Below are 25,534 nucleotides of genomic sequence, written 5' to 3' on the forward strand. Positions count from 1 at the left end.
CTGTAAGTAGAAGAACATCAGATGGTAGGATAGAGACCAAGCGATGTATCAGCTCTTGGAGCGGAATCTTCAACTGAAATGGAAAAGTTTTCTTTCCAGACTTCCCTTTGGCTTTATTTCTATTCATCTGCTAGCTATAATGACTGGTACATTCCTGAATCCGGTTTGTTCTGTTTCCAGACATATGAGAAAGTTGTGTCCACAGTTATCAGATGATTGTTGGCATGTGGGAAGAAATTTAGCTTAGGGGTGGTACACAAAATAGCCTCAGTCCAATGTTCTCAAACTTCTTGGTCTTGGGAGTCCTTTAAACTCTTAAAAATTATAGAAGAGTCAAAAGAATGTTGTTTATATATGTTAATCTATCAAGATTTACCAAATTAGAATTTAAAATTGAAAACTGTTCAAAATATTTATTAATTCATTTAAAAATAATAAGCCCATTAAGTTAACATAAGTACCTATATGTTTTCTGAAAAATAACTATATTTTGCAAAACAAAGTTAACTTAGTGAGAAGAGTGGCATGATATTGTGTTTTGTAAAACTCTTTAATGCAGGTGTCCCCAAACTACGGCCCCGTGGGCCACATGCGGCCCCCTGAGGCCGTTTATCTGCCCCCCCCCCCCGCCGCATTTCTGAAAGGGGCACCTCTTTCACTGGTGGTCAGTGAGAGGAGCACTGTATGTGGTGGCCCTCCAATGGTCTGAGAGACAGTGAACTGGCCCCCTGTGTAAAAAGTTTGGGGACCCCTGCTAATGCCTGGCTTAAGTGATATAGGCAAATTCTAATATCTGCCTCTATATTTATTCAGCCTGTTGCTATATCACACATCATGTAGCTTCTGGAAAACCTGACTATACCCTGGAGATAGAGAGTGAGTCAGTGAACAAGGCAGCGAGAGTCTTAGTATTCTTACTGAAATAATGTTGACCTGTGAATCCCTCTGAAAGGATCTCAAGAACCCCAAGGACCAGTAGAAACAGTTTGAAGACCACTGCCCTAGACTAGCTACACCAATGGTTTTCAATACAGTTTCCACTATAAAACATAATTTTCTCAGGCATGTTTTCATGGATGTCTTCAGATGTTAAGGAAACAAAAAGAATATTTTGATCATTAAGCAAAACAAGTAACACAAACATTTTTGGGTGTTGAGAGGTAGGAGGAGGGGAAGGGGGGTGCCTGGAGGAGATGTGTGGTATTAATAAGAGCATTATATATGCTTGTGGGAAGTAGACAGTGGGTTATGAATAATGAGCAATTCTTAGTAGTCATGTTGCAACTCCTTTATCTTCGATTCAATGAAGCAAAATGTAATAGATTATCAGTGACAGTAACATTATTACAGTGATACCTTAAAACTGTTAAGATTTAAGTAAATCATTTGAAAGCTAGGGCATTTTACCAATTACTTTTAAAACACTTTTGACATTGTTGAGATGTGCTATCCTGTAATATTCAGACATAAAAACTCATCACTATGTTTCAGGTGACTAGTGGAGTTGGGGCCCATACCACTCCATACATTCAGTTCTCTTCTTTATATACAATTGCTTAAAATAACAAGAAGTTTTTATTCATTTATATATTATTTGGTATATAACTGTATGTGCACATATTCATTCATTCATTTAACATATAGTTACAAAGAGCCTCTCTAAATGTGTTGGGACACTATTCTAGGAAGTTGGAATACAAAATAGAATACCAATTCCTGCCCTGGAAAGATCTGTGTTCTAAAGATACACAATAAAGATGAATAAGCAAACTAAATCATCCCTTACGTTATGAAAAGTATTAGGGAGATAAAGTAGAATAAGAAATATTGGACCTGACCTGTGATGGCGCAGTGGATAAATCATCGACCTGGAATGCTGAGGTCGCCAGTTCAATACTCTAGGCTTGCCTGGTCAAGGCACATATGGGAGTTGATGCTTCCTGCTCCTCCCTCCTTCTCTCTCTCTAAAAATGAATAAGTAAAATCTTTTAAAAGAGGAAATATTGGTAATGGAAGATGCCATAATATAAAATAGGGTGGTAAGTGGAGAACTGACTGAAAATATGGCATTTGAGCACAGAGGAAGGAAGCCTTTATGGAAAAGAGGATACTAACTGCAATGACTGAGGTTGAGAGTTTGTGCAGTTTTCGTGGAACACTAAGCTGAGTATGCAGTTTGTGAGGTCAGAGAGGTAATGAGGGGTATCTTAGAGCCAATAAGGACTTTAATTTTCCTTTGTTTTGGGAAGCCATGGGAGACTTTGAACAGAGGGTGGTCTGATCTGAATTCTTTTTTATTGGTTTACTTTGACCTCTGTGTTGGAAACAGAGTCAAAGGAAAGTAAGGGCTGTAGCAAGAAAACCAGTTCCTGGGCTAAGGCAGTAATTCAAATAAGAGATGCTGTAGGTTGTAGCAGAGGTGGGAAGTAGTTGGATTCTCCGTGTGTTTTAAAACGAAGGAAAAACCAACAGATTATGTGCAAAATAGATATGGAACTAAAAGAGGGGAGGTAAAGATGGGTTTGGACAAGAAAAGGTGGAGCTATTCATTGAAAGAACTAAAATTATGGGTGTGGCTGAGAGAAGGTTGGAAACCTGGATGGATGTGTTCGTGGAATTCCCATTGGTTAATTCCTTTTTTGCTTGCAGCTGGATAAATGAGATTAGATAGATAGATAGATAGATCGATAGACTATAAATTATAATATTCATTTAGTGACCTGTTCTATTAAATATGTGCCTAGAGCAACTAAAGAACTCTGAATAAGTTCTCCTAAATTAAATATATTTATGAATCAGGAAACATGCTGTGTTCTGATTCTGGTTCTATCTTCAATAAAGTCTTTAAGTCATTTAACTTTGTTATATCTATTGTATTTCTTAATCAAAGAATGAAGAATTGGACGAGGTGAACTCTGACAGTTGCTGTCTGAATTCAAATCCTAGTGTGCCTGTTTCTGAAAGATGGGAGTAACAACAGCCTCTACATCATAGTTTATTGTGAGCTAATATGTGTAAAGCACTTAGAACAAAGCCTTGCACATTGTTAGTTAATAGTAGTATTATCTCTTGAAGCTGGAATCTTCAAGTATATAACAATTTTTTGCTCTTATGTGTTCTGGGGTATGTAGGGTAGAGGGGTAAAACTAAATGGTTAAGGTGAACATAAAGTTAGGTTAAGTTTAGAACTGAAAAAACATACAATTCAATATTACTGCATTTTAAAAAGTTAAAAAATACTGTTTTTACATAAATATGTAAGCATCACTGAGTTAGATGGCACTCTTCAAAAATTGTTACATATTAATATCTATAAATATACGTTCATTTCAGAGGAATATGAGAAAATGTATACATGTCTATATGTTTCAGGACACTGAAAATTTCCAAACTTGAATGATCAATGACATCTCAAATGCAACAGCATTGCAAAGAAGAAGGTCGTGGTACGGAATGTTTGATTTTTTAGGAGAAAAGCATCCTCTTCCGCACTCTTCATTTTCCTACCTACTCCGTCAGTTTCATAAAGGGAAAAGAATGTGCTAAAATGAAACGGAAGATATTGCCTAGATTTTGATGTTTAAAACCACTTGTTTAGTTTTAGATTCTTAGGCTAACAAATCTCTTCCTCCAGGTACCTATGACCTAGCTAAGAAAAATGAGTCCAAAAAGAAAGATTCATTTTTTTCCGATTAAGTTATCCAACCTTCCAGAAAACGAGTAAGTTGGGGCGTCAGAGAGGACCTTGTTTGTTGTTGTTTGTTTGTTTGGTCTCAAAGTTGAACAAACTGTGCTCTTCGCCCCCAAATCCAGCTAGGCAGCCAAGGGCTTCTTTTGGGTCTGGAAACAGGGATTCTAGGCAGCGCCACCTGCTGGTCCTGTGCGTGTCCTACTTCCTCAGTCCCAAATCTCTCTCTGCGGGACCCGCACTCCTTCAGACTTCTGCACACCAATTACAAACTAAAGCAAAATACAAAGCTGTTAGCAGGACCCAAGAAGTGAAAAACTGCAGATCCGCCAAGTCAGGAGAAAGCGGGCAGCCAGCAGCGCGCTGGGGGTGACAGGAGAAGGAGGGCAGCGAGGAGCCCGCCGAGCACCCCGCCGCTCGGCGCTGTTTCCGCCCCGCTCGGCCCGCCCCCCGCGACGCGACGGGCGGTCACGTGACGGCCGCGCGCGTCCTCGGCCGCTGCGGGCTCCGAGGCCGAGGAGAAAAGACTGCGAGGTGGCCGCAGCAGTGGCCCGAGAGGTGGGAGTCAGGACGGAGTCCTCGCGGGGGACGGGGGGCAAGTCAGCCCCGCCGGGGTCCTCCCTCGCGGAGCGGCGCCATGAGCCGCGTGTCACCTGAAGCCGCGCCACGCTCCGGGCCGGCCCTGCGCTCCGGGCCCGAGAGGGACGGCGCGGGGTCAGGGGCCGGGACGGAGGGGGACGCCCTTGGGCCGGCGCGGCCGCGGTTGTGCCCCGCGAGGCGGGCGAGGACAGGGCAGCGCGGCCTTTCCCGCCGCCCCCTCCGCGGCTGCTGTCGCAGGCACGGAGACTGTGTGGGCTCCGTGTGGCCGGCGACCGCCGCAGCCCCTGTCCCGGGCGACGGCCCGGAGCTGGTCACGGTCCGGGTGCGAGAGGCGTAGCAGCGGCCATTATTACTACGCAGCCTCTTCCGCTGGGGTCCTCGTCGCTGCCTTCGGTGGCAGCCGGGTTCCTCTCCTCCCCGCTCGGCAGAGGTGTCAGGCCTCCGCCCGGGTCCCTCTGGCCGCAGGACTCAGGGGCGCCTGTAGTCTGGGGGGTGTCCTGTTCCCTGTGGCCCGTGCGGAGGCCTCTACCGGACCTTGGCTCAGGTCGCAGCCTCGGTGTCCAGTCCCTGCAGTTTGTGTTTTCCGGAGTGTTTTTGGCTGCTTCTTTCTGTTCCGTCTCCCCCTCCCCCTGCTCAGTGTCTGGGTCTTGCCTAATACGAAGAGTAGTCCCTCCACCTTGTCCTGCTTTCAGCCCAGCGCTGCATATTCTAAGTTGTTTTGATGATTATTAAAACATCGGAACAATTCAGAGGCCTCGGAGTACCGGCCGAGCCTCCAAAACCTCAGTGCATCCTAAAAGCCGGGGCTGTTGCTTTGTTCTGGTTGCTGGATGCGGAGTTCTCTCCCTCCCCACCATCCCGTCTGAAAGAGGACGGGTCTTCCATTGTTGTCGCTGTTTTATTTTCCATATGCGTCTAGAGAAAGGTTGCAAAATTGTTTTTGAGTCTACACACACATTTTGGCAACTGGATCTCTTTTTCTCCCCTTGGTATCCATTTTCATATGTTTTTATTTATTTTCCCTAAATGCCATTTTAGTGAGCATTTATTTGGTAAGTTTTCGAAAGTACGTACATTTTGTTTAAATAATATTTTTTGCAATATTGAAACTAGAATTGAGAGCGAGAAGTAAGCCAAGAAATGTTAGAAAACGCTTTGTCTTTGTATGATTGACATTTTGAGTGCACCCCCACCACACACACACACCCCGTGTGTTGACTTTTTAAATAGGTATAAGTTGGCACCGAAAGCAAAGCCGTTCATAATACAGAACTTGGAAGACTTAATACTATTTTTAAATAAATTAATCTATATTTAGATTTTTAAAAGACATGGTGTAGTGTGTGGGACACATGAAGAAAATGACCTGCACAAATTTGATTTAGAATATTGGTTTTGAGGTTTTTGTGACCAGCAAATACTGTTTGTGATGAGTGCCTGGGTGTTCTAAAAATACATGAAAATAGGTCAAGTAAATCTCATTTTAAAGAGAAAACCAAAAGAGTGAAAGCCTCTCTAGAAATAGGGTTTGGATGTGTTTGTTTTATGCTTTTCTATCTTAAATTGGAGCATTTTGTTCAGCCCATTCTTTGATTTAGAATTTGTTTAAGATGGGGCACCCTAAGTTGTAGGCAAAGTGAAAATGGTAGCAATTGGAAGGTTTTTGTTATTTATTGGTTGTTTAAAACTTGTTAGTATCATAATCCTCCAGAAAATTATATTTCTAAAAAACTGGTCATTAGACAAGAGGAAGTAAAAAAAATGGAAATGTATCAAATGTTAAAATACTTTTAGTTTCCACCAACTTGAATTGTCAGAAGAATGGGGCAGATTTTCTTTTCTTTTTTTTTTTTTTTTTTTTTAATGATCCAAAAGTGATTTCTTGGCTTAGTAGAAGGAAAAAATAGTGTTAAATCTTTTCTTTTCATGATATTGATCTGTTCGATAACATTATTCTATGTGTTAGCCATTTACTACCATGAAATACCTGACACACTGTCAGTTGGATATTTGAATCCTTTTTATCTTTTTCCGCAGTAACAGAAGGTGCAGAGCCTTTTCCATTCTCTTGTCTGGTTTCTGATTGTGCGTAAGGACCTGAATTTGTGAAGCAACAGGCTGGATTAGGAGCAATCTTTGTGGGTATGGATGCCATCCTATTAACATTCTGCTTCAACCACTTGTGCATATTTATGGACTATTTAGTGTTCATGGCTTATTACCTTTGGGTTAATTGAAACAAAACCTGTTGTTAAATGACTGTTAAAGTATTTAAAATTTAGAATTACAGAAGTACAGAATGAGGTGAAGTTACTAAGACGCAGAAGTTATGACTTGACCAAGGTGGCACAGATAGCACTAGAGCCTTCCTTATCTACAAAGTAATTACAAGCGATGACATTTGTGTTTAATATGATTAAAAGACAGTATTTGTTCACATTTATGTTATCATGCCTTGTTAAAATGCAGAGCCCACATTTTTGGGGGTGAAAATATAAAGGTTTAATGCTTGAGTATGAAGATTTTGAAGGTTATAGCCACCCACTGATGTTTTTTTAAGGCAAGTGCTATACAATACAGAAAATAATTCTTTAAAGTAACGTATTGGACCCCATTAGTTGAAATGAGTTTTCAAGGTTCCCAATATAATCTGTGTTTTTTGCAAATTGAGTTTTAACAGGAAATGGGAGGGAAAGCTAAAAATGGAAACATTAGGACATTTAGTTACATCTCAGTTTGGGACTTTCTTAAGAAATACAGAGATGTATATGCTAAATTACAGCCCATCTCTATTTCTTCTTTACTGGTCCTTTCTTTAAATTTTATTTTATTTTTTTGAGTTTGTATATCAAAACTTGGAAGATTTGAAGTATTTTTCTTTTCCATCACGGATTGCTTCTATGTAGAATATTTCCTGTTTTAGGTATTGTGAATAAACAAGAGTAAATACTATTTTGTTAAGCATTAGCTGTTAGTAATTGGAAATTACAGGTAGTCTTCAAATCTCTATAATTCAGTGTTTTAACTGTTACATGCTTATCTATTTCTTTGGTTCTTTAAAAAGATACTTAATTGAATTGACTCTGAAAAATAAACTTGATTTTTTTTTAATATTTTTACTTTGTGACTGACTTGTAAAGTGGAATTGTAATTAATACTGGATATTGTCAGAAAAAATAACAGTATATAGGAATAATAGGAGTGTGAATTTGTTGAGTGGTCACAAGTTACAAATAATACAGTATAACTTCATTTTCAGTGATACACATTTAATTAGTTGAGTGGGTAAATGGTTTAAATTCACTGATGATCTCTAAACTTTTTTATTTATTTTTAAATGTAGTCTGTCTCTTCCCCCCACCCCCACTATTGTTAAGGGAGAGAAATATCTAATTTAGTTTTAAATCTTTTCTCTTTTTATGTTTTTCATGTTACTTTCCTAGTCATTTCTGTGTAAATTTGCACCTAAAGGAACCTTAAGCCATTAACTAATTGGCATTTGCATAAATTTTATATAGATTTTACTGTAGTGATTCATAAATTGTATTGAGTTTGGTTTATAATTTCCAAATCATTCATTGCAGCAGTAATTATGTATATTTGAATTATTTATGTTTGCCAAATTATTTCTGGCCTGTACTTAAAATTACACTATTCTATTTTTGGTGGAAAGTAATAGCCTCTCCCTACCCCCACTGAAGAAAAATCTTTTGTTTCAAATGTAGAAGTTTTCTGAGGCTACTTCACATGCTTGTTCTGAATATTACATTCCGTGTCCTGTTTTGTGCCCATTTCGTATTGTAATTTGCAAGGGTTACAGTTAGGTAATGGATCAGTTTGGCAGAATTGTGACCAGCTAAATCTCAATTTTGACACGAAGAATATGCAATTTTCTTTTTATCTGTGCCTGCAAAGGTATGGGTAAAGTAACATGGAGTTCATTCTTTTTTTTAAAGATTCTTGTAGTAAATGGCTAGTTTTGTGTTAAAAGGTAATTGTTAATATGCAGGACATTCTAAACCTGTATTGTTGTCCAGTAAGCTATCCACTAGCCGCATGGAATTACTGAGCACTTGATATGTGGCTGGTCTGAACTGAATTGTGCCATAAGTGTAAAAAAACATTGCTTTTGAAAGAATGTATACACACATATAAGAATGTAAAATATCACATTAAAAATTTCTTTATGGCCCTGGTCGGTTGGCTCAGCGGTAGAGCGTCAGCCTGGCATGCAGGGAACCCGGGTTCGATTCCCGGCCAGGGCACATAGGAGAGGCGCCCACTTGCTTCTCCACCCACCCCCCTCCTTCCTCTCTGTCTCTCTCTTCCCCTCCTGCAGCCAAGGCTCCATTGGAGCAAAGATGGCCCGGGCGCTGGGGATGGCTTCTTGGCCTCTGTCCCAGGCCCTAGAGTGGCTCTGGTCGTGGCAGAGCGACGCCCCGGAGGGGCAGAGCATCGCCCCCTGGTGGGCAGAGCGTTGCCCCTGGTGGGCGTGCTGGGTGGATCCCGGTTGGGCGCATGCGGGAGTCTGTCTGTCTCTCCCCGTTTCCAGCTTCAGAAAAATACAAAAAAAAAAAGTAAATAAAAATTTCTTTATATTGGATATACAGTGTGTCCGTAAAGTCATGGTGCACTTTTGACCGGTCACAGGAAAGCAACAAAAGACGATAGAAATGTGAAATCTGCACCAAATAAAAAGAAAACTCTCCCAGTTTCATACCTATTCAGTGCAGTTTGATGTGGGCTCACACACAGATTTTTTAGGGCTCCTTAGGTAGCTATCCCGTATAGCCTCTACAGACTCGTCACTGACTGATGGCCTACCAGAACGGGGTTTCTCCACCAAACTGCCGGTTTCCTTCAACTGCTTATCCCACTGAGTAATGTTATTCCTATGTGGTGGCGCTTCGTTAAAAACACGCTGATATTCACATTGCATTTTGGTCACGGATTCGAATTTAGCAAGCCACAGAACACACTGAACTTTCCTCTGTACCGTCCACATCTTGACTGGCATGGCCATGGGCTGCTCCGCTGTATACATGGTGTTACGTCATCATCTGCACATGCACACATGCTGCCACATCATCCTACAGAAGCTGGAGGGTTTTCCTTTTATGTGGTGCAGATATCACATTTCTATCATCTTTTGTTGCTTTCCTATGACTGGTCAAAAGTGCACCATGACTTTACGGACACACTGTATGTGGAAACGGTAATGTTTAGAATGTATTAGGTTAAATAAAATATATTTTAAAAATTAATTTTACCTATTTCTTTTTATTCTTAACATGGTTCATAGGAAACTTGGATTTACGTATGTGGCTTGCATTATATTTCTATTAGCTATTGATATCCTATACCTTTTCTCTGAGATATAGTACATTGAAGAAAAGATTTTTTAAAGGTACTTGAATTTGAAACCCATTTTCCAGTATTGATTTGGGGTTAAATCCTTGTGGACTTGGGTTTCCTCCTTTATAAAATGATAGAATCCTCTCTCACAGGGTTGTTTTGAACATTAGTGATGTGGGTCTAATAGTGCTTCCATCCTATAATATGCATGTGACTCACCTGAAGGTCTGATTCTATAGGTACGGGGTGGGGCTCCAGAGTTTTCATGTGTAAGGAACTCCCAGGTAATGCTGATATTGCATAGCTAACATCTGGACTACTATGTGGATTTGTGTTCATCTTTCTTACCCTAATTGTTGTTATCCACTTATAGTCTATTTTGAAAATTTTCCATGGGATATAGAAATTGGAAAAGTCACCATAGCTTTCAAGATTTACTAAAATCAGTTTTATTCATGGATTTTTATCTGGAGAATTCATTGTCAGTGAACAATAGCTGGGTAAATTTTGTGCTTTTCAAAAAATATATCAGTGAACAACCAAGGTGCTGCAACAAAGAATTGATGCTTCTCATCTCTCTCCCTTCCTGTCTGTCCCTCTCTGTCTCTGTCACAATATATATTTGTAAATGTAGTAGTAACTCCCACTGTTAGATTTTAAGTTCTTTAAAGAAAGGATTTTAAGAATGTAAAACTAAGGACAATGTTTCTCAGATTGTGTTTGTAGCACTACCTGCATTAGTATCACTTGAAGTGAGATTCCTGGGTTTCAACCCATGTCTGTTGGCCTAGATTAGAATTTCTAGGGTTAGGGCCAGAGAATGCGTATTTTTAACAAGCAGCTTTAGTGGGGCAATTTTAAGAACATCTGACTTATTATGTGTTAGATGATTTATTCTCAGGATATTTAAATAGTTTCATAGTGCTGTGTCTGGAGTTAGTGTGAAGAGAATAACCAATAGTAAGAAGATTAAGTCATTGCCTTAAAGGTTAAAAGAGAAGCACTGCAGGGGATTATAGCCAGTGGTAGAGACTGTTTTGTTAAGAGTGATGATGTTAGAGTAGGAGACTGTTTTCTTCCTGTAGGCACGCAGATGGTAAATAAAAGGGTTGGGTGGAGGGAATCAACAGTATAGTCCATGTCATGTAAAGACTAAGTTCTAAAGTCAGAGTAAAACAAAAAGGTTATTTAGAAACCCTTTTTAAGTTATTTTTGAAAATTCTCTGGTTTTGAAACATTATTATTCTATTAAACTTTTGGCAGGATAAGTTTTTTTTTTACTTTAAAGCCATACATCATATTTAAAATATTTATCTTTAAACACTAAAATACCAGATTGTCTAGTGAGATAGATTCCACACTATGAGAGGCACATGGACTAAAAGGAGATGAAAGGTTCTCCTGTCCTGTGGTTACTGTGAGGTTTGTCATCTCAGAGCGTTTGCATCATTCTGACTTCTGTGGAGTAGCACACCTCATACAGTGGGTGTGGTGAAATGGAAGGAGGAAATAAATGAGAAGAAAGAAGATTAGTGACTGAGCCTATCTTTGGTTGGTTACCCTGGATTCTTTGGACTAGAGGCTTCTTGAGAAGGTTGGCTTAATAGTTGTGAACTTGGACATACATGTAAATAGCAGGAGGTCTTAATGTAATGAGCTTTTCTTTGCACATACTACCTCCTTGTAGGAAGGCGATGGCTATAGAATACATTGCATATGGACTACTTTGTCCATAAAAAAGTTGTTTCACTTAAAAAAAAATTTTATTGTAGGCCCTGGCCGGTTGGCTCAGTGGTAGAGCGTCAGCCTGGCATGCGGAAGTCCCGGGTTCGATTTCCGGCCAGGGCACACAGGAGAAGCGCTTCTCTAGCCCTCCCCCTCTCCTTCCTTTTTGTCTCTTCCCCTCCCGCAGCCAAGGCTCTATTGGAGCAAAGATGGCCCGGGCGCTGGGGATGGCTCCATGGCCTCTGCCTCAGGTGCTAGAGTGGCTCTGGTCGCAATAGAGCGAGGGCCTGGATGGGCAGAGCATCGCCCCCTGGTGGGCATGCCGAGTGGATCCCGGTCGAGCGCATGCGGGATTCTGTCTGACTGCCTCCCCGTTTCCAGCTTCAGAAAAATACAAAAGAAAAAAAATTTATTGTAAAATATAACTAATGGAAAATTCATTATTTTAACCATTTTTAAGTGTATGTCAGTGTCATTAATTTCATTTACAATGTTGTACACCCATCACCATTGTATTCAATATTATTCCAAAACTTTTTATCACTTCTAACAGAAACTCCGTACCTCTCTAGCCCCTGGTAATCTCTAATCTACTTTCTGTCTCTGAATTTGCCTGTTGTTAATATTTCATATATGTGGCAGCATACATGTATCCGTATGTGTCTGGCTTATTTCACTTAGCATAATGTTTTCAAGGTTCATTCACGTTGTAGCATGTGTCAGAACTTCATTGCTTTTATGGCTTAATAGTCCATTATTTATGTGCCACATTGTTGATCCATTCTTCTGTTACTGGGCACTTCCCTTGTGCCTACCTTTTCACTTGTGAATAATTCTGCAATGGACATTGATGTACAGGTATCTGAGCCCCTGCTTCTAGTTCCTTGGAGATATACCTGCGAGTGGAATTGTTGGATTATGTGATAGTCTTACGTTTAACTTTTTTGAAGAACCTCCAAACCGTTTTCCACACGGGTTATACTATTTTTCATTTCCACCAGTGTGGTGCTTGAGGGTTCCGATTTCTGCATTCTCACCAGTGCTTGTTATTTTCTTTTTTTGTTTGTTTAAATTTTAGCCATCCAAATAGATGTGAATTGGCATGTAATTATGGTTTTCATTTACATTTCCTTAAGAACTATTAATAATAATGTTGGGTATCTTCATGTACTTACTGGCTACTTCTAAATCTTTGAAGAAATGTTTATTCAAGTCTCTTGCCTGTTTAAAATTTTTTGTGTTTTTTTGTTGTTGTTAAGTTGTAGGAGCTCTTTTTATATTCTGGTATTATTAAGCCCTTTTCAGAGACATGTCCTTTGATGCCAAAAAGCTTTAATTTTGATGAAGTCCAATTTATTTTTTCTTTTGTTGCTCTCCTGTTGGTGTGTAGTCTAGGAATCCATTGCCAAACCAAGATTATGGAGATTTACTCCTCTGTTTTCTTATGCAGTTTTACCTCTTCTATTAGAGTTGTTGATCCATTTTGTGTGAATTTTATATGTATAGTATGAAGTGTGGGAATCTGTTTTCATATTCTTCATGTGGAAATTCCGTTGTCCCAGCATTTGTTGAAGATACTATTCTTTCCCCATTGAATGAACTTGGCACCCTTTTTGAAAATGAATTGGCCATAGATATATGGGTTTATTTCTGTATTTTTTTTTTTTTGTATTTTTCCTAAGCTGGAAACGTGGAGGCAGTCAGACAGACTCCCACATGCGCCCGACCGGGATCCACCTGGCATGCCCACCAGGGGGCGATGCTCTGCCCAGCTGGGGCATCGCTCTGCTGCAACCAGGGCCATTCCAGCGCCTGAGGCATAGGCCATGGAGCCATCCTCAGCGCCCGGGCCAACTTTGCTCCAATGGAGCCTTGGCTGCAGGAGGGGAAGAGAGAGACAGAGAGGAAGGAGAGGGGGAGGGGTGGAGAAGGCGCCTCTCTTGTGTGCCCTGGCCGGGAATCAAACCCTGGACTTCCACATGCCAGGCCGACGCTCTACCACTGAGCCAACTGGCCAGGGATTTCTGGGCTCTTGTATTTCTAGTTTGTCTATTGTTATGCCAGTACCCCATTGAGTTAATTACTGTCGCTTTGTAGTAAGTGTTGAGATCCTGAAATGTACTTCTGCCTTGTTCTTCTTTTTCAAGATTGTTTTGGCTATTTAGGGCCCCTCACAATTCCATATGAATTTGAGGATTGGCTTTTCTATTTCTGCAAAAAAAGACAATTGGAATTTTTATAAGGATTATTTTGAATTTGTACATCATTTTGAGTAGTGTTGTCATCTTTGCAGTCTTCCAATTCATGAACTTTAGTTGTCTGTTCATTTACTTAGCTCTTTAATTTCTTTCAGTAGTGTTTTATAATTTTCAGTATACAAATCTTTTATCTCCTTGGTAAAGTCAACTCCTGGGTATTTTATTCTTTTAGATGCTGTTGTAAATGGAATTGCTTTCTTGAGTTCCTTTTTGGACTGTTGGCTGGTTGATATAATAGCAAAACTTTGTGCCTGAACTTGAAACCTGCTGCTGAATTTGTTTACTAGCTCTAGTAGCTTTCTTGCAGATTCTTTGGGATTTTCTACATAAATAGAAATGGTTTTACTATCTTTGCAAATTGAATAGTTTAATTTCTTTCTTAGCAATTTGTATGCCATTTACTATCTTTTCAATTCTGATTGTTCTGGTTAGAACCTCCAGTATAGTGTTGAATAGCAGTGATGAAACTAAGTATCTTTGTCTTAAATTTTTTCACTTATAAGTTAAAGTTTGCCACCAAATTATGTTAAATGAAAGGGTCATACATAATTGAATACTTTTGTTGATATTAATTAGTCCGTAGAGAATCTGATGTTGAAATTTTTTTCTTTTGCAGCACAGAATGAACCAGCAATGGAAGAGAAAATGTTATAGACTAGCTGATGGTGAAGATGATGTTTTATTTTTCTGACAAGCGTCTATGGGATCTGTGATAGAAATGTAAGTATGGTATCATGGTTTTTCCAAAGCTACTGTAAATTAAGTGTACTGATGTAAAATGCAATAAATCAAATATCTGTTATTTCTGATTATGCAAAATGAGCATTTTGTATTGATTTTTAGATGTTTTATTCAGTCAGCAATTTTATTTACATTAAATTATTGCTAATGTAGATTTCCAAAAATCCCATACAGAAAAGTATCTCTAAAAAGCGAAACCGAAGAAAGATAATTTGCTCATAGAAGGCTAAAAACCTGGAGATCTTCAGTTTCTTTAGATTCTTTCTCTTTATATAGTAATTTATTTACTTAAATAACCAAGTTAGGTAGACAATATCAGCTTTTATAAATAAGAAGGACTTATGGGTTATAAAATACTAGTTCCTAAAAACATTTAATTAAATTGAATTGATTTTTTTAAATGAATTGATTTTTTACAAAGTTTTGTATTTGTTGTATTTTCATTCATATTGGATTCACTCTAATCCCCAGTTTACTAGTTATTTTGTTATCACTTAGTATTTACGAAATATGCTGTAAAATGTTACAGTACCTTGATCTTGCCCATGTTGATCTTCATTCTATTCTGGATGAAACAGTTTTACACAGTAAACATATTTGCATTTTCCAAGTTAATATGTCCTACTTGATGTTTGTCATGAAAAGTGCAGTAAACATTTTACTGACTTTTGTAGTATTGATGGCTACAGTGTTTAAAATACAGGACAGATACTCATGTTCACATGCTCTTCCAGTTTGATATATAACTACTGGTTTTCGGAAAATTAGAATAGCTAATCATTGCGTGGTGCTCACAACTTATGTACCATATATTCCACTACAAAAGTGGAAATTCTCATGAGTCAAAGAGTAACTTTTATAAGGTCAAAGATGTCGTCGTTTGATCCTTTTTTTTTGCAAGTATCTCCCCTCGTGACTTTTGTAGTGGTGGTCTCCTTTTATTCCCTTTTGTCTCTGACCATTTATCTTACTTACAAATGTTGGAGTGATCCAAGGTTCTGTAATTGGCCCTTTTTTTTTTTTTTCCTGAAGCTGGAAACAGGGAGAGACAGACAGACTCCCGCATGTGCCCGACCGGGATCCACCCGGCACGCCCACCAGGGGGCGACGCTCTGCCCACCAGGGGGCGATGCTCTGCCCATCCTGGGCGTCGCCATGTTGCGACCAGAGCCACTCTAGCGCCTGGGGCAGAGGCCACAGAGCCATCCCCAGCGCCCGGGCCATCTTTGCTCCAATGGAGCCTCGGCTGCGGGAGGGGAAGAGAGAGACAGAGAGGAAGGCGCGGCGGAGGGGTGGAGAAGCAAATGGGCGCTTCTCCTGTGTGCCCTGGCCGGGAATCGAACCCGGGTCCTCCGCACGCTAGGCCGACGCTCTACTGCTGAGCCAACTGGCCAGGGCTGTAATTGGCCCTTTTGTCTGCTCTCTCTACAGGTTTAATTTGGGCATCCATTCATTTTCATGTCTTCAAGAACCTTGTATGTATGGGTGACTCATCAGACTTCTTTCAGCTTAGATTTCTTTGGAGTACCAGTCTAGTAAATTCAGCATTCTTCTACTTGTCTTTATCAGGTGACTTTATATGAGAGTCATTATATCTAAGTCAGAACTCTCTTTATATTTTGTATCTTGATGGATAGTATCAGCAACCATCAGTAACAAAATGTTTTTATTTTTGTTTCCTTCCTATTTCTCATATTCTATTGTTGGAACCTTATATCCACAACCTCCTTCCCATTGTCTTATACCTGGATTACTATGAGGAATGAGTAATCCAGGTATTTGTCCCATGCCACCAAGTCTTTCTCCAAACCAGATGATCTTCATAAATAACTAACCTGACTACCACTTCCTAACATGAAACTCTTCAGTAAATTCCTCTTGCCTCCTAAGGGTTTCTAGGTGAACCAGCTGTATAGAGATTCTTGAATCCTTGAAGTTGTATGGAAGATTTCATCAAATTCTTAATAAGGCTGTCACCTAAAAATGTTTAAGACCCATTAGCATGTTGAATAAATGTTTAAATGCATTAAGATGGCAAAATATTCCAGGGCTTTGTAGCACTTCTTGCATAGTACATTTTATCCACTCCAAATTTATTTATCCCCCTCCCTTCTAGTCATCTTTCCTTCCTTTGTGCTTCCTGGTATCTGTTATGCCTCTCATAAAACTAGTAAGTAAAGCATGTGTTCATTAACTTACCTGCCCCTACACTCTGATAGCAAGTATTATGCATCTCCTTCCTAATGCCAGGGCATTTTAGGTATTCAGATACTTTCTCTGTTCAAAATTGAAAGGGAATAAAGGGAAATACTGAAAATGACAGAGAGTTCTTGAGGCAGGTGATACAAATTTCATTCCTTTATCAGTCTGATTTTTTTTTTTTTTTTTGTGACAGAGAGAGGGAGAGATAGGGACAGACAGACAGGAAAGGAGAGAGATAAGAAGCATCAACTCATAGTTGTGGTACCTTAGTTGTTCATTGATTGCTTTCTCATATGTGCCTTGACTGGGGGATTATAGCAGACCAAGTAACCCCTTGCTCAACCCAGAGACTTTGGGCTCAAGCTGGTGAGCCTTGCTCATACCAAATGAGCCTGTGCTCAAGCTGGCAACCTCGGGGTTTCGAACCTGGGTCCTCCGTGTTGCAGTCTGATGCTCTATCCACTGTACCACCGCCTGGTCAGGCTGAAATTTCTTAAAGCTTTACCTTTCCTAAAATGATTGGTGGTACTTATATAAATATTTAGGTAGTCGTAATTATTTTGGAGACAATCTCTGTAGCAGTTAAGAGTAAACTGAAGTCAGACCACCTAGATTTGAAACTGGCTCAGTCACTTACGAAATGAGTCTGTGGCTTGGGGCTCTCATCTGAGTTTTCTCTATCTCAGTTGTGTTATCTGAAAAAATAAGGAAAATATTGGACCCTTTTAATAGAGTAATGTGAGGATTAGTTGTAAGGTGCTTTATACAGTACCTGGCACATAGTACACAATAAATACTAGTTGTTATACTTTAATGTAATAAAAATACACATCAAGAAACACAACAGTGATTAAGCACAGCATTTCCAAGACACTGTACAATATGACAAGTTAAGAATTTTTGTCTTAAGAATTTAAGAATGGTCATTGTTGTGTCCACCCAGCATGTGGAAGTCCCGGGTTTGATTCCCAGTCAGGGCACACAGGAGAAGCACCCATCTGCTTCTCCACCCTTCCCCTTCTTGCTTCTCTCTCTCTCCTCTGCCTGCAGCCAGCCAACGCTTGATTGGGTGCTAAGGATGACTCCATGGCTTCTGCCTCAGGCACAAAAAAGATGGTTTGGGATGCAACGGAGCATCGCCCCCTAGTGGACATGCCAAGTGGCTCCCGGTCGGGGTGCATGCGGGAGTCTGTCTCTCTGCTTCCCCTCCTCTCACTAAAATGAAGGAAAAAAAAGAATGGTTATTGTTAAATTTAAATTTTAAAGTTTAATTTTTAACTTGTATTAAACTTCAAACTGTATTCTATGAGGGCTAAAGATTTGAGGAATTTTTTTCTTTTAAAACTAGTCAAAAATTTGGGAAGTTGACATTCTTTTTTGATAACTCTCGACTTATCAAATGGTACTCTTTGTTCCCTTTTTTCTGTTTATAATTAAATTCTGAGCAAAGACTTAAAAAATTCTGATTTTTAACATTTGAGATTTTTATCTGTCTGAAAAGTTCTTCAATACCACATAAGCTAAAGACCATTTCACTTATAGTAATTTTACCTTTATTTTGACTAGATGTCTTCAAGAAGGTTAAGTAAAATCTGAGTACTTAGCGGTTTCCACTAACTCTGTCCATATCCCCCCGTCTTCTATGGGAAGGAGAATGGGATTGATGGTTACAAATTCAGTTAGTAAAAAGTCTTTGAAAATGAGTGCTACAAATTATTATGTTCATTAGAGTTGGACTAATTTTATTCCAAGTTTCTACATGTTATTCTTAATTCAGTAACCAGGAAATAGATTTCGTGGGTTTTTTTGAACAACCATTGTAGTAGTTTCCTAAGACATTTATTAGTTAGAGAATACCTCTCTTTAATTGGCGTTAATTCTTTATCAAACCCTTGCTCTACAAAAGGGGATGGGTGGGTAAGCATTTCTGATTTACATATTGGTATGAAGTTCTGTACCTGTTAGCCTCTGACCTAATTGAAGATCATTGAAACAATGCAAAATAGAGACTTTGTAGAGTAGATTAAAATGGTAATACAAATAACTTTGAAGTATGTATTATGTCTTACAGGCAGCCTACTGGTTTGGGTTCCTTTGTCTTTATCTTGTCCTATACCTTAGTTTTTATCTTGACCACTGTATGTGCCTCATCCAGAATTATGTAAGAGAAGTTTACTAAGTTTTCTCTCCATTTCTTCATTTCTTTCATTCTTTCTTTTTTGTTTTGTTTTCTTGATTGATTTTTTTTTTTTTTTTTTGTATTTTTCTTAAGCTGGAAATGGGGATAGACAGTCAGACAGACTCCTGCATGCGCCCGACCGGGATCCACCCGGCACGCCCACCAGGGGGCGACGCTCTGCTCCTCTGGGGCCTCGCTCTGTCGCCACCAGAGCCACTCTAGCACCTGGGTCAGAGGCCAAGGAGCCATCCCCAGCACCCGGGCCATCTTTGCTCCAATGGAGCCTCGCTGCGGGAGGGGAAGAGAGAGACAGAGAGGAAGGAGAGGGGAAGGGGTGGAGAAGCAGATGGGCACTTCTCCTGTGTGCCCTGGCCGGGAATCGAATCCGGGACTTCTGCACGCCAGGCTGACGCTCTACCACTGAGCCAACCGGCCAGGGCTTGATTGATTTTATTGAGAGAGGAAGGGAGAGAGAGGGGAAAGAGGGAGAAAGGAACAACAATCTGTTCCTATATGTACCCTGCCTGGGAATCGAACCAGCAACCTCTTGTGCTTCGGGACGATGCTCTAACCAACCAAACTATCTGGCTAGGGCTTCCTTTTTTTAGTTAGACTAACAGTATTCTTAGTGGACTAAAAAGAATCAGAATTTAAAATCCGCTGTGGCAGTTGGTTTAAAGTGCTTCATTTGTTCACTTTAGCTCTCTGCTGTTCATTTGTTTTGATGAAATTTATCCAACTTTACTTCATTCTAATGAGAGTACCTGTCCAAAGAGAATTGTGCCTTCCCAAGTATATGTTACTTTTATATATAGTTCATGCCTTCCCTGGAGATGGCAGTGATTGCTTTTTTTAGTTTTTAAATTATATGTTTAGGTTTATCCATGCATGCAAATGATCATATTAAGCAAGTGAGAGAGTAATGTTTTTAGGTTGAAAACTTTCTTTTTTATAGATAAGCTAACTGCATTTAATGGAACACTGACTTTTTGGGTCAATTTTACTTAAAACAGATGCAGCAGGGTGTGGGATTATGTATTTTTTAAAAGTATAACATTTGTCTTAAGTTAAATGTTAGATTTTTTTATATATATATTTTACTAGGCTTTTAGTTTTCTTTTTTAAATTTATCAGTCTGGCTTTTGATTTCCTTACAGCTTTATTTTCTTCTGTTTCATTGGTTATTTGCCTCACTGCCTTGTGTATGTCTCTGCCTTGAATCTGTTCCACTCCCAGCCTCCTCTGCACCCAGACTTTCTAATCTATATTCATCGTGTCACCTCTCATCATTATTACTTTTAAGAAATATCTAATACACTTTGACTATTGCAGGAATCAAGCCATACTGTGATTATCTGCTTGCTCACATGTATGTTTGCTTCTTTTGTAGAGTAGATGTGTGTCTTGTTCATCTTTAGATCTGTCAATGCTCAACATTGTACATGGACCATAGTAGTTGTGTAATAAATGTTTACCTGAATCAATAAGGCAGAAGTTCCAAATGTTATGCGCATATTTAAGCTTCATATATCCAGTCTGACAAATCTTGTCTTTTCTTGTTTCCTCTCTTTCTTCTTCAGGGCAACTTTGATATTCATGTCATTTTCTCCCTTGGTCTTACATGATTATAACATTTATGGAGCTTTAGTGATTACAAAGCATTTTTTTGGCTATTCTCACCTAAGTTTTACAAACTCTGATATGCAGGTAAGGAAATTTAGACAAAGGGTTGAACTGACTGCCGAAAAGTATATAAGTAATAGGGAGACTAACACACTCTGATTTTTAGATCAACTGTCTAGTATTGGTTTCATGTATAATAGCTGCCTTAATACAAGTCAGCCTTTCCCCCTTGGCTATCTTCAATTTTTCATTATATAGTCGTCACTATGCTGCTTCAGGGCTGATCTTTTAAGTGCACTGACAGAATTTTTATTCATTCCTAAGGTATGTGTAAGTGCTTTTAAAAAGTGTTTATCAGTCTACTGGTTTAACTTATTTAAAATAAAACGCCAGAATCTATTTTATAATATGATATGATATACCGTATTAATATTCCTCTTTAGAAAAACATGCTCGTTTTCTTAGCAAATATTCGAGTGTTCTGTATCTGCCATCTCCTGTATTGGAATACAGAGATGAGGCAGAAATGACCTATGTCTGTCCATATAAAGCCCACTTACCTATGGGGAAGACTGACATTAACAAAAAAATCACACAGATAAGTGTAACATTGCAATTCCAGTTAAGAGCTAGAAATAAGAAGTACTGGTAGTCAGAAGTTTAAAAAGTAGGGTGATCTGACCTAGTTATGGAGGCTTTGTCAAGAGTATAAGATCGGTGATAGTATGGGAGGTAGGAAGTGAGCAGTATTCCTTATAGAGAAAAGCTATTATTGGAGAAAGTTTTATGTGAGATTAGGCTGTCATAGGAGGTGGGGACCAGACCATACATGACTTATAGCTCCTGGTCTTTACCCTAAAATCAACTTTTTAGGCAAGGGTTAAGGTTGAACCAATTAAAAGGCATACATAGTAAGTAAATAATGTTTACTTGGTGAGTAGGGAAGTGTAGAGATGGGTAGTAGATGGTTCTGGAAATGTTTATCAGGTAAAATTGATAAGACTGGCTGATGTTTTGGATGGGAAAAGGGCAAGAGCAGTTTCAGTTACAGATTTCTAGCTTGGAAACGCAAACGGATAGTGGTGTCACTAGGGGTGCTTTTAAGGAGTAAATAGGGTGGAAACATCTGGAGTTTAGCTTTTGTGCCTGCAAGGCATCCAAGAAGAGATCTAAAATAGGTGATTAGAAATATAGGTCAAGGGCAAAGAGAGACTTGGGCTGGTGATACCAATTTGTGAATCATTGTATATGGGTAACAGTTGAAGCCATCAGAACAGATGAGGTCATCTTAAAAGGGTACAGCAAGAAGAACATGTGGTTTAGAAAAAGGTCACAACAACAAAAAGAGGCGATTAAAAGAGTGTTTCACAGAGAAGGAATGAAATGACCAGATTAACCAGTGTGTTCAGATTTTCAGCAGGGATAAGGAACCTCTGGGATTTCAGCTTTTGTCTTAATTTCATAAAGTATACTTGTCAAGTACTAAAAGGATATTAAAATATGGTAACTTTTGCAAAGTTGACAGTAATATCCTAAAAGGCTACAAAATTATCACTTTCTGTAATTGTCATGTGAATTGCTTTCAGCCATTTTCTGTTTCTCTAATTATTTTCCAGACTGATTGTCAAAGTTAGTCTAGAATGGACTGTACTTTGCATTTAGTTCTATCTTACAAGGTCTGTGACCGAATAGAAATGGTATATTTATTTAAAATCTATACCTTAGTTACATATTTTTTTTTTTTTGGCTTAACGTTTGTGTGTCTTATTACCCCCACAAGTAAAAATCAATGAGCTACAAACCAAAAAGTTTTACTACACAAGTTAGTGGTTTTTTCCCCCTGTATTTTCAGTTTCGAATTCCCATTGTCTGGCTTGCATATAATAGGTGCTGAGTACGTTTTTTTCTGAATTGTTGAATTAAGAGTTAAAACATGATTTTAATATATGTATTTTCTTTTATTTTCTTAGGATGGCTGGCTGTGGTGAAATTGATCACTCAATAAACATGCTTCCTACTAACAGGAAAGCAAATGAGTCCTGTTCTAATTCTGCACCTTCTCTAACTGTCCCTGAATGTGCCATTTGTCTACAAACGTGTGTTCACCCGGTCAGTCTGCCTTGTAAGCATGTTTTCTGCTATCTGTGTGTAAAAGGAGCTTCATGGCTTGGAAAGCGATGTGCCCTCTGCCGACAAGAAATTCCTGAGGATTTCCTTGACAAGCCAACCTTATTGTCACCAGAAGAACTCAAGGCAGCAAGTAGAGGAAATGGTGAATATGCGTGGTATTACGAAGGAAGAAACGGGTGGTGGCAGTACGATGAGCGCACTAGTAGAGAGCTGGAAGACGCTTTTTCCAAAGGTAAAAAGAGCACTGAAATGCTGATTGCTGGGTTTCTGTATGTTGCCGATCTTGAAAATATGGTTCAATATAGGCGAAATGAACATGGACGTCGTAGGAAGATTAAGCGGGATATAATAGATATACCAAAGAAAGGAGTAGCCGGACTTCGGCTGGACTGTGATGCTAACACTGTAAACCTAGCAAGAGAGAGCTCCGCGGACGGAGCGGACAGTGTGTCAGCACAGAGTGGAGCCGCTGTGCAGCCTCCAGTGTCGTCTTCTGGGAGACCACTGACGTCAGTAGATGGTCAGTTAACAAGCCCGGCAACTCCATCCCCTGATGCGAGCACTTCTCTGGAAGACTCTTTTGCTCATTTACAACTCAGTGGAGACAGCCTGGCAGAAAGGAGTCATAGGGGGGAAGGAGAAGAAGATCGTGAATTACCACCTTCAGGCAGGGTACCAGCACCAGAAACCTCCACTGAAGAAACTGAGTCAGATGCCAGTAGCGATAGTGAGGATGTATCGGCGCTTGTTGCACAACACTCCTTGACCCAACAGAGACTTTTGGTCTCTAATACAAACCAGACAGTGTCTGATCGATCAGGAACTGATGGATCGCTAGCAGGGGGTGGAACAGTGAGTACCAGTGTCAGATCTAGAAGGCCTGATGGACAGTGCACAGTAACTGAAGTTTAAATAGAAAAGTCTTTAGCTTCATGTGCAAGGTTAAAATAGTTACCTGTAAATTTCTGCCCACATAACATTATACTCATCCTAATAGTACATTTTGGGAGTTGGGGTGGGAAGGGATATAGGAAGGATAGACCTGTAATTAAAAAGTCTAACATGTCTCTTTTGAGAAATTTATTTAATATAAGGAACTTGCGTGTTAATAGTTGAGAGCCATTTAGTAATAACCCAATTTTCTTGAAGTCTGTTTATTTTATAGTTTTTAGAAATTTCTTCAGTTCTTTTGGAAAGTGCGTGTGTGTTATCTGTGCATTAATGGTCCCATCTGACTCTTGCATTTTTCTCTTTTTTTCTGCATGGATTTACATAAAACCATTACTAAAATTTGGCACCTATGAGATGTCTGGTATCAGTTTTAACAGGAAGCTTAATGTGAAAATAATGTGAATTTGGGATTTTAAAGTAGACAAAAACTCTTTAATAGTAAAGTTACTGAAATGGAAATGTAAAGAAAACACGTAATAATTTATGTTTCATAACCTGTCTGTAGCGCACTTCATGGTGTTCCCATAGGCTTTGCTGTCTCGTCCTTGTAGTTTGAAGTTTCTCTTGATGAAGTTTCTTTTTGATTACAAGATTTATTTAATAAAAGTTTATCAAAAATAATTTGTCTCTTATTTGATTCTGGAAAGGGGATGGAAACACTTTGACATTTATGGCCAAAGGTCACTAAAAACGTGGTCATTTCAGTTGGTGGTATTCAGCTTAAATAAGTCACCTGCTCAGCAGTGTCAAATATTTTTATAGAGTATTTAAACAGAATCTGCAGGCAGTGTGCATGGAATAAATATGTATGGAAATAAACCTAAAGCCTGTGAAACAAATTTCTTAACTGATTGTAGAGGCCATATGTATTTTAGATATTCTTGCCAGTCTTCACTAGTGGGCTAACACTCATCTGAATTAAATAGTAGACTTACTTATACAGTATTAGTAGATACAAATTCACTTTACACAAAATGTAGAACATGTTGCAAGGTAGGAAGTTTTGGGTTAAAGTTAAAAAAAACTTGGTAATCCAGAATTTGGTTCTGTAAAAAAGTTTGTCTTCTATATTTTCCTAACTTAAAATAGTAGGATAATGTTGATGAAGCATATGTAAGTTATTTTTAATATGATTTTGAAATGTGAACTGAATTTTACAAATAGCAAATAAAAACTCACTATGAAATTATCTTTTACCTCCTGTGATATGTTAGAATTGAGACTTATTCTTTAACTTAATGTTTTTTAAAGTCTGTTACTGAGATCATCATGAATATAAGTTGTGTATTTTTATGAAATTTAGTTTTTGGGTTTTTTTTGTTTTTTTTTATCCCTCTAGTTTTTTAAATGTTGTAAAAAAAAGAAAAGATAGCTACTTTTTGGGGGAAAAATAGAAATCTGATGTAAAATACAAATGTATGTTGGAGGATGCTGCTGAGACCCTTTAAAGTCTTAGGAAGTTTTGATGTCAAGTTGACTACATAAATGGTAATCAATTCTATGGCACACAAATGAATGGCCAGTTTTGTAGTCAGGAGACTTTCCATATGGTGGCTATCATTGTTTACTAGATTGTTGAAAATAGAAAACTATTAGATCAAGTAAGTCTCCAAATTTGTAGGTGGGGTGTCGTGGGAAGCACCTTTATTTTTTAAAAGGGGTCCATGCCACATGACTTTCACTCCATCTGCTTGGAACAGAAGAAAATGATTGATAATATCTTTTCTTGTCTCCATTTTGGTTCTTTAACTTCAAATTTCATTAAGTTTTTCTTTTTTGTAAATTACTTCTAGGTAAGTTAGAACAAAGACTTAAGAAAAATAACCCTAGGAATAGGTTTTCTTTTAAAAACTGGTCTCTGGGTATAGGTTAAGAATTAGTATGGGAATTTGGGAATTGGTAAGACTTTTTAAGCCAAAAGTGTTCTATATTTTAGGCAAATGTCCAGATTTACTTGGTAAATATCCAAATACTATAGTCCCCCCCATCTGTGCTTTCACTCTTGGAGGTTTCAGGTACCCACAGTTAACTGCCACCCGAAAATATTTAATGGAAAATTCCAGAAATAAACCGTAAGCTTTA

The 25,534-nt window shown here is 38.9% G+C and overlaps 1 protein-coding gene across 9 annotated transcripts; it reads left to right on the forward strand.

Annotated features, from left to right (window-relative positions):
- Window positions 1-4,090: 4,090 nt before the first annotated feature.
- RNF146 (ring finger protein 146) lies at window positions 4,091-24,073 on the forward strand. 9 transcript variants are annotated; one of them, XM_066248193.1, is made up of 6 exons: window positions 4,091-4,246; window positions 6,326-6,430; window positions 14,243-14,346; window positions 15,799-15,936; window positions 20,329-20,455; window positions 22,342-24,073. In XM_066248193.1, exon 6 carries the CDS (start codon window positions 22,343-22,345, stop codon window positions 23,411-23,413), a length of 1,071 nt encoding a protein of 356 aa, XP_066104290.1. In that variant the 5' UTR covers window positions 4,091-4,246; window positions 6,326-6,430; window positions 14,243-14,346; window positions 15,799-15,936; window positions 20,329-20,455; window position 22,342; the 3' UTR covers window positions 23,414-24,073. The 9 variants fall into 9 exon arrangements, with proteins under 9 accessions (XP_066104290.1, XP_066104289.1, XP_066104284.1 ...); XM_066248192.1 differs by lacking the exon at window positions 15,799-15,936; XM_066248187.1 differs by lacking the exons at window positions 15,799-15,936; window positions 20,329-20,455 and having other exon boundaries at window positions 4,098-4,246; window positions 14,248-14,346.
- The last annotated feature ends 1,461 nt before the right edge of the window (window positions 24,074-25,534 follow it).

This window comes from Saccopteryx bilineata, chromosome 12 (genome assembly GCF_036850765.1).
Source record: "Saccopteryx bilineata isolate mSacBil1 chromosome 12, mSacBil1_pri_phased_curated, whole genome shotgun sequence".
Lineage (NCBI taxonomy): Eukaryota > Metazoa > Chordata > Mammalia > Chiroptera > Emballonuridae > Saccopteryx > Saccopteryx bilineata.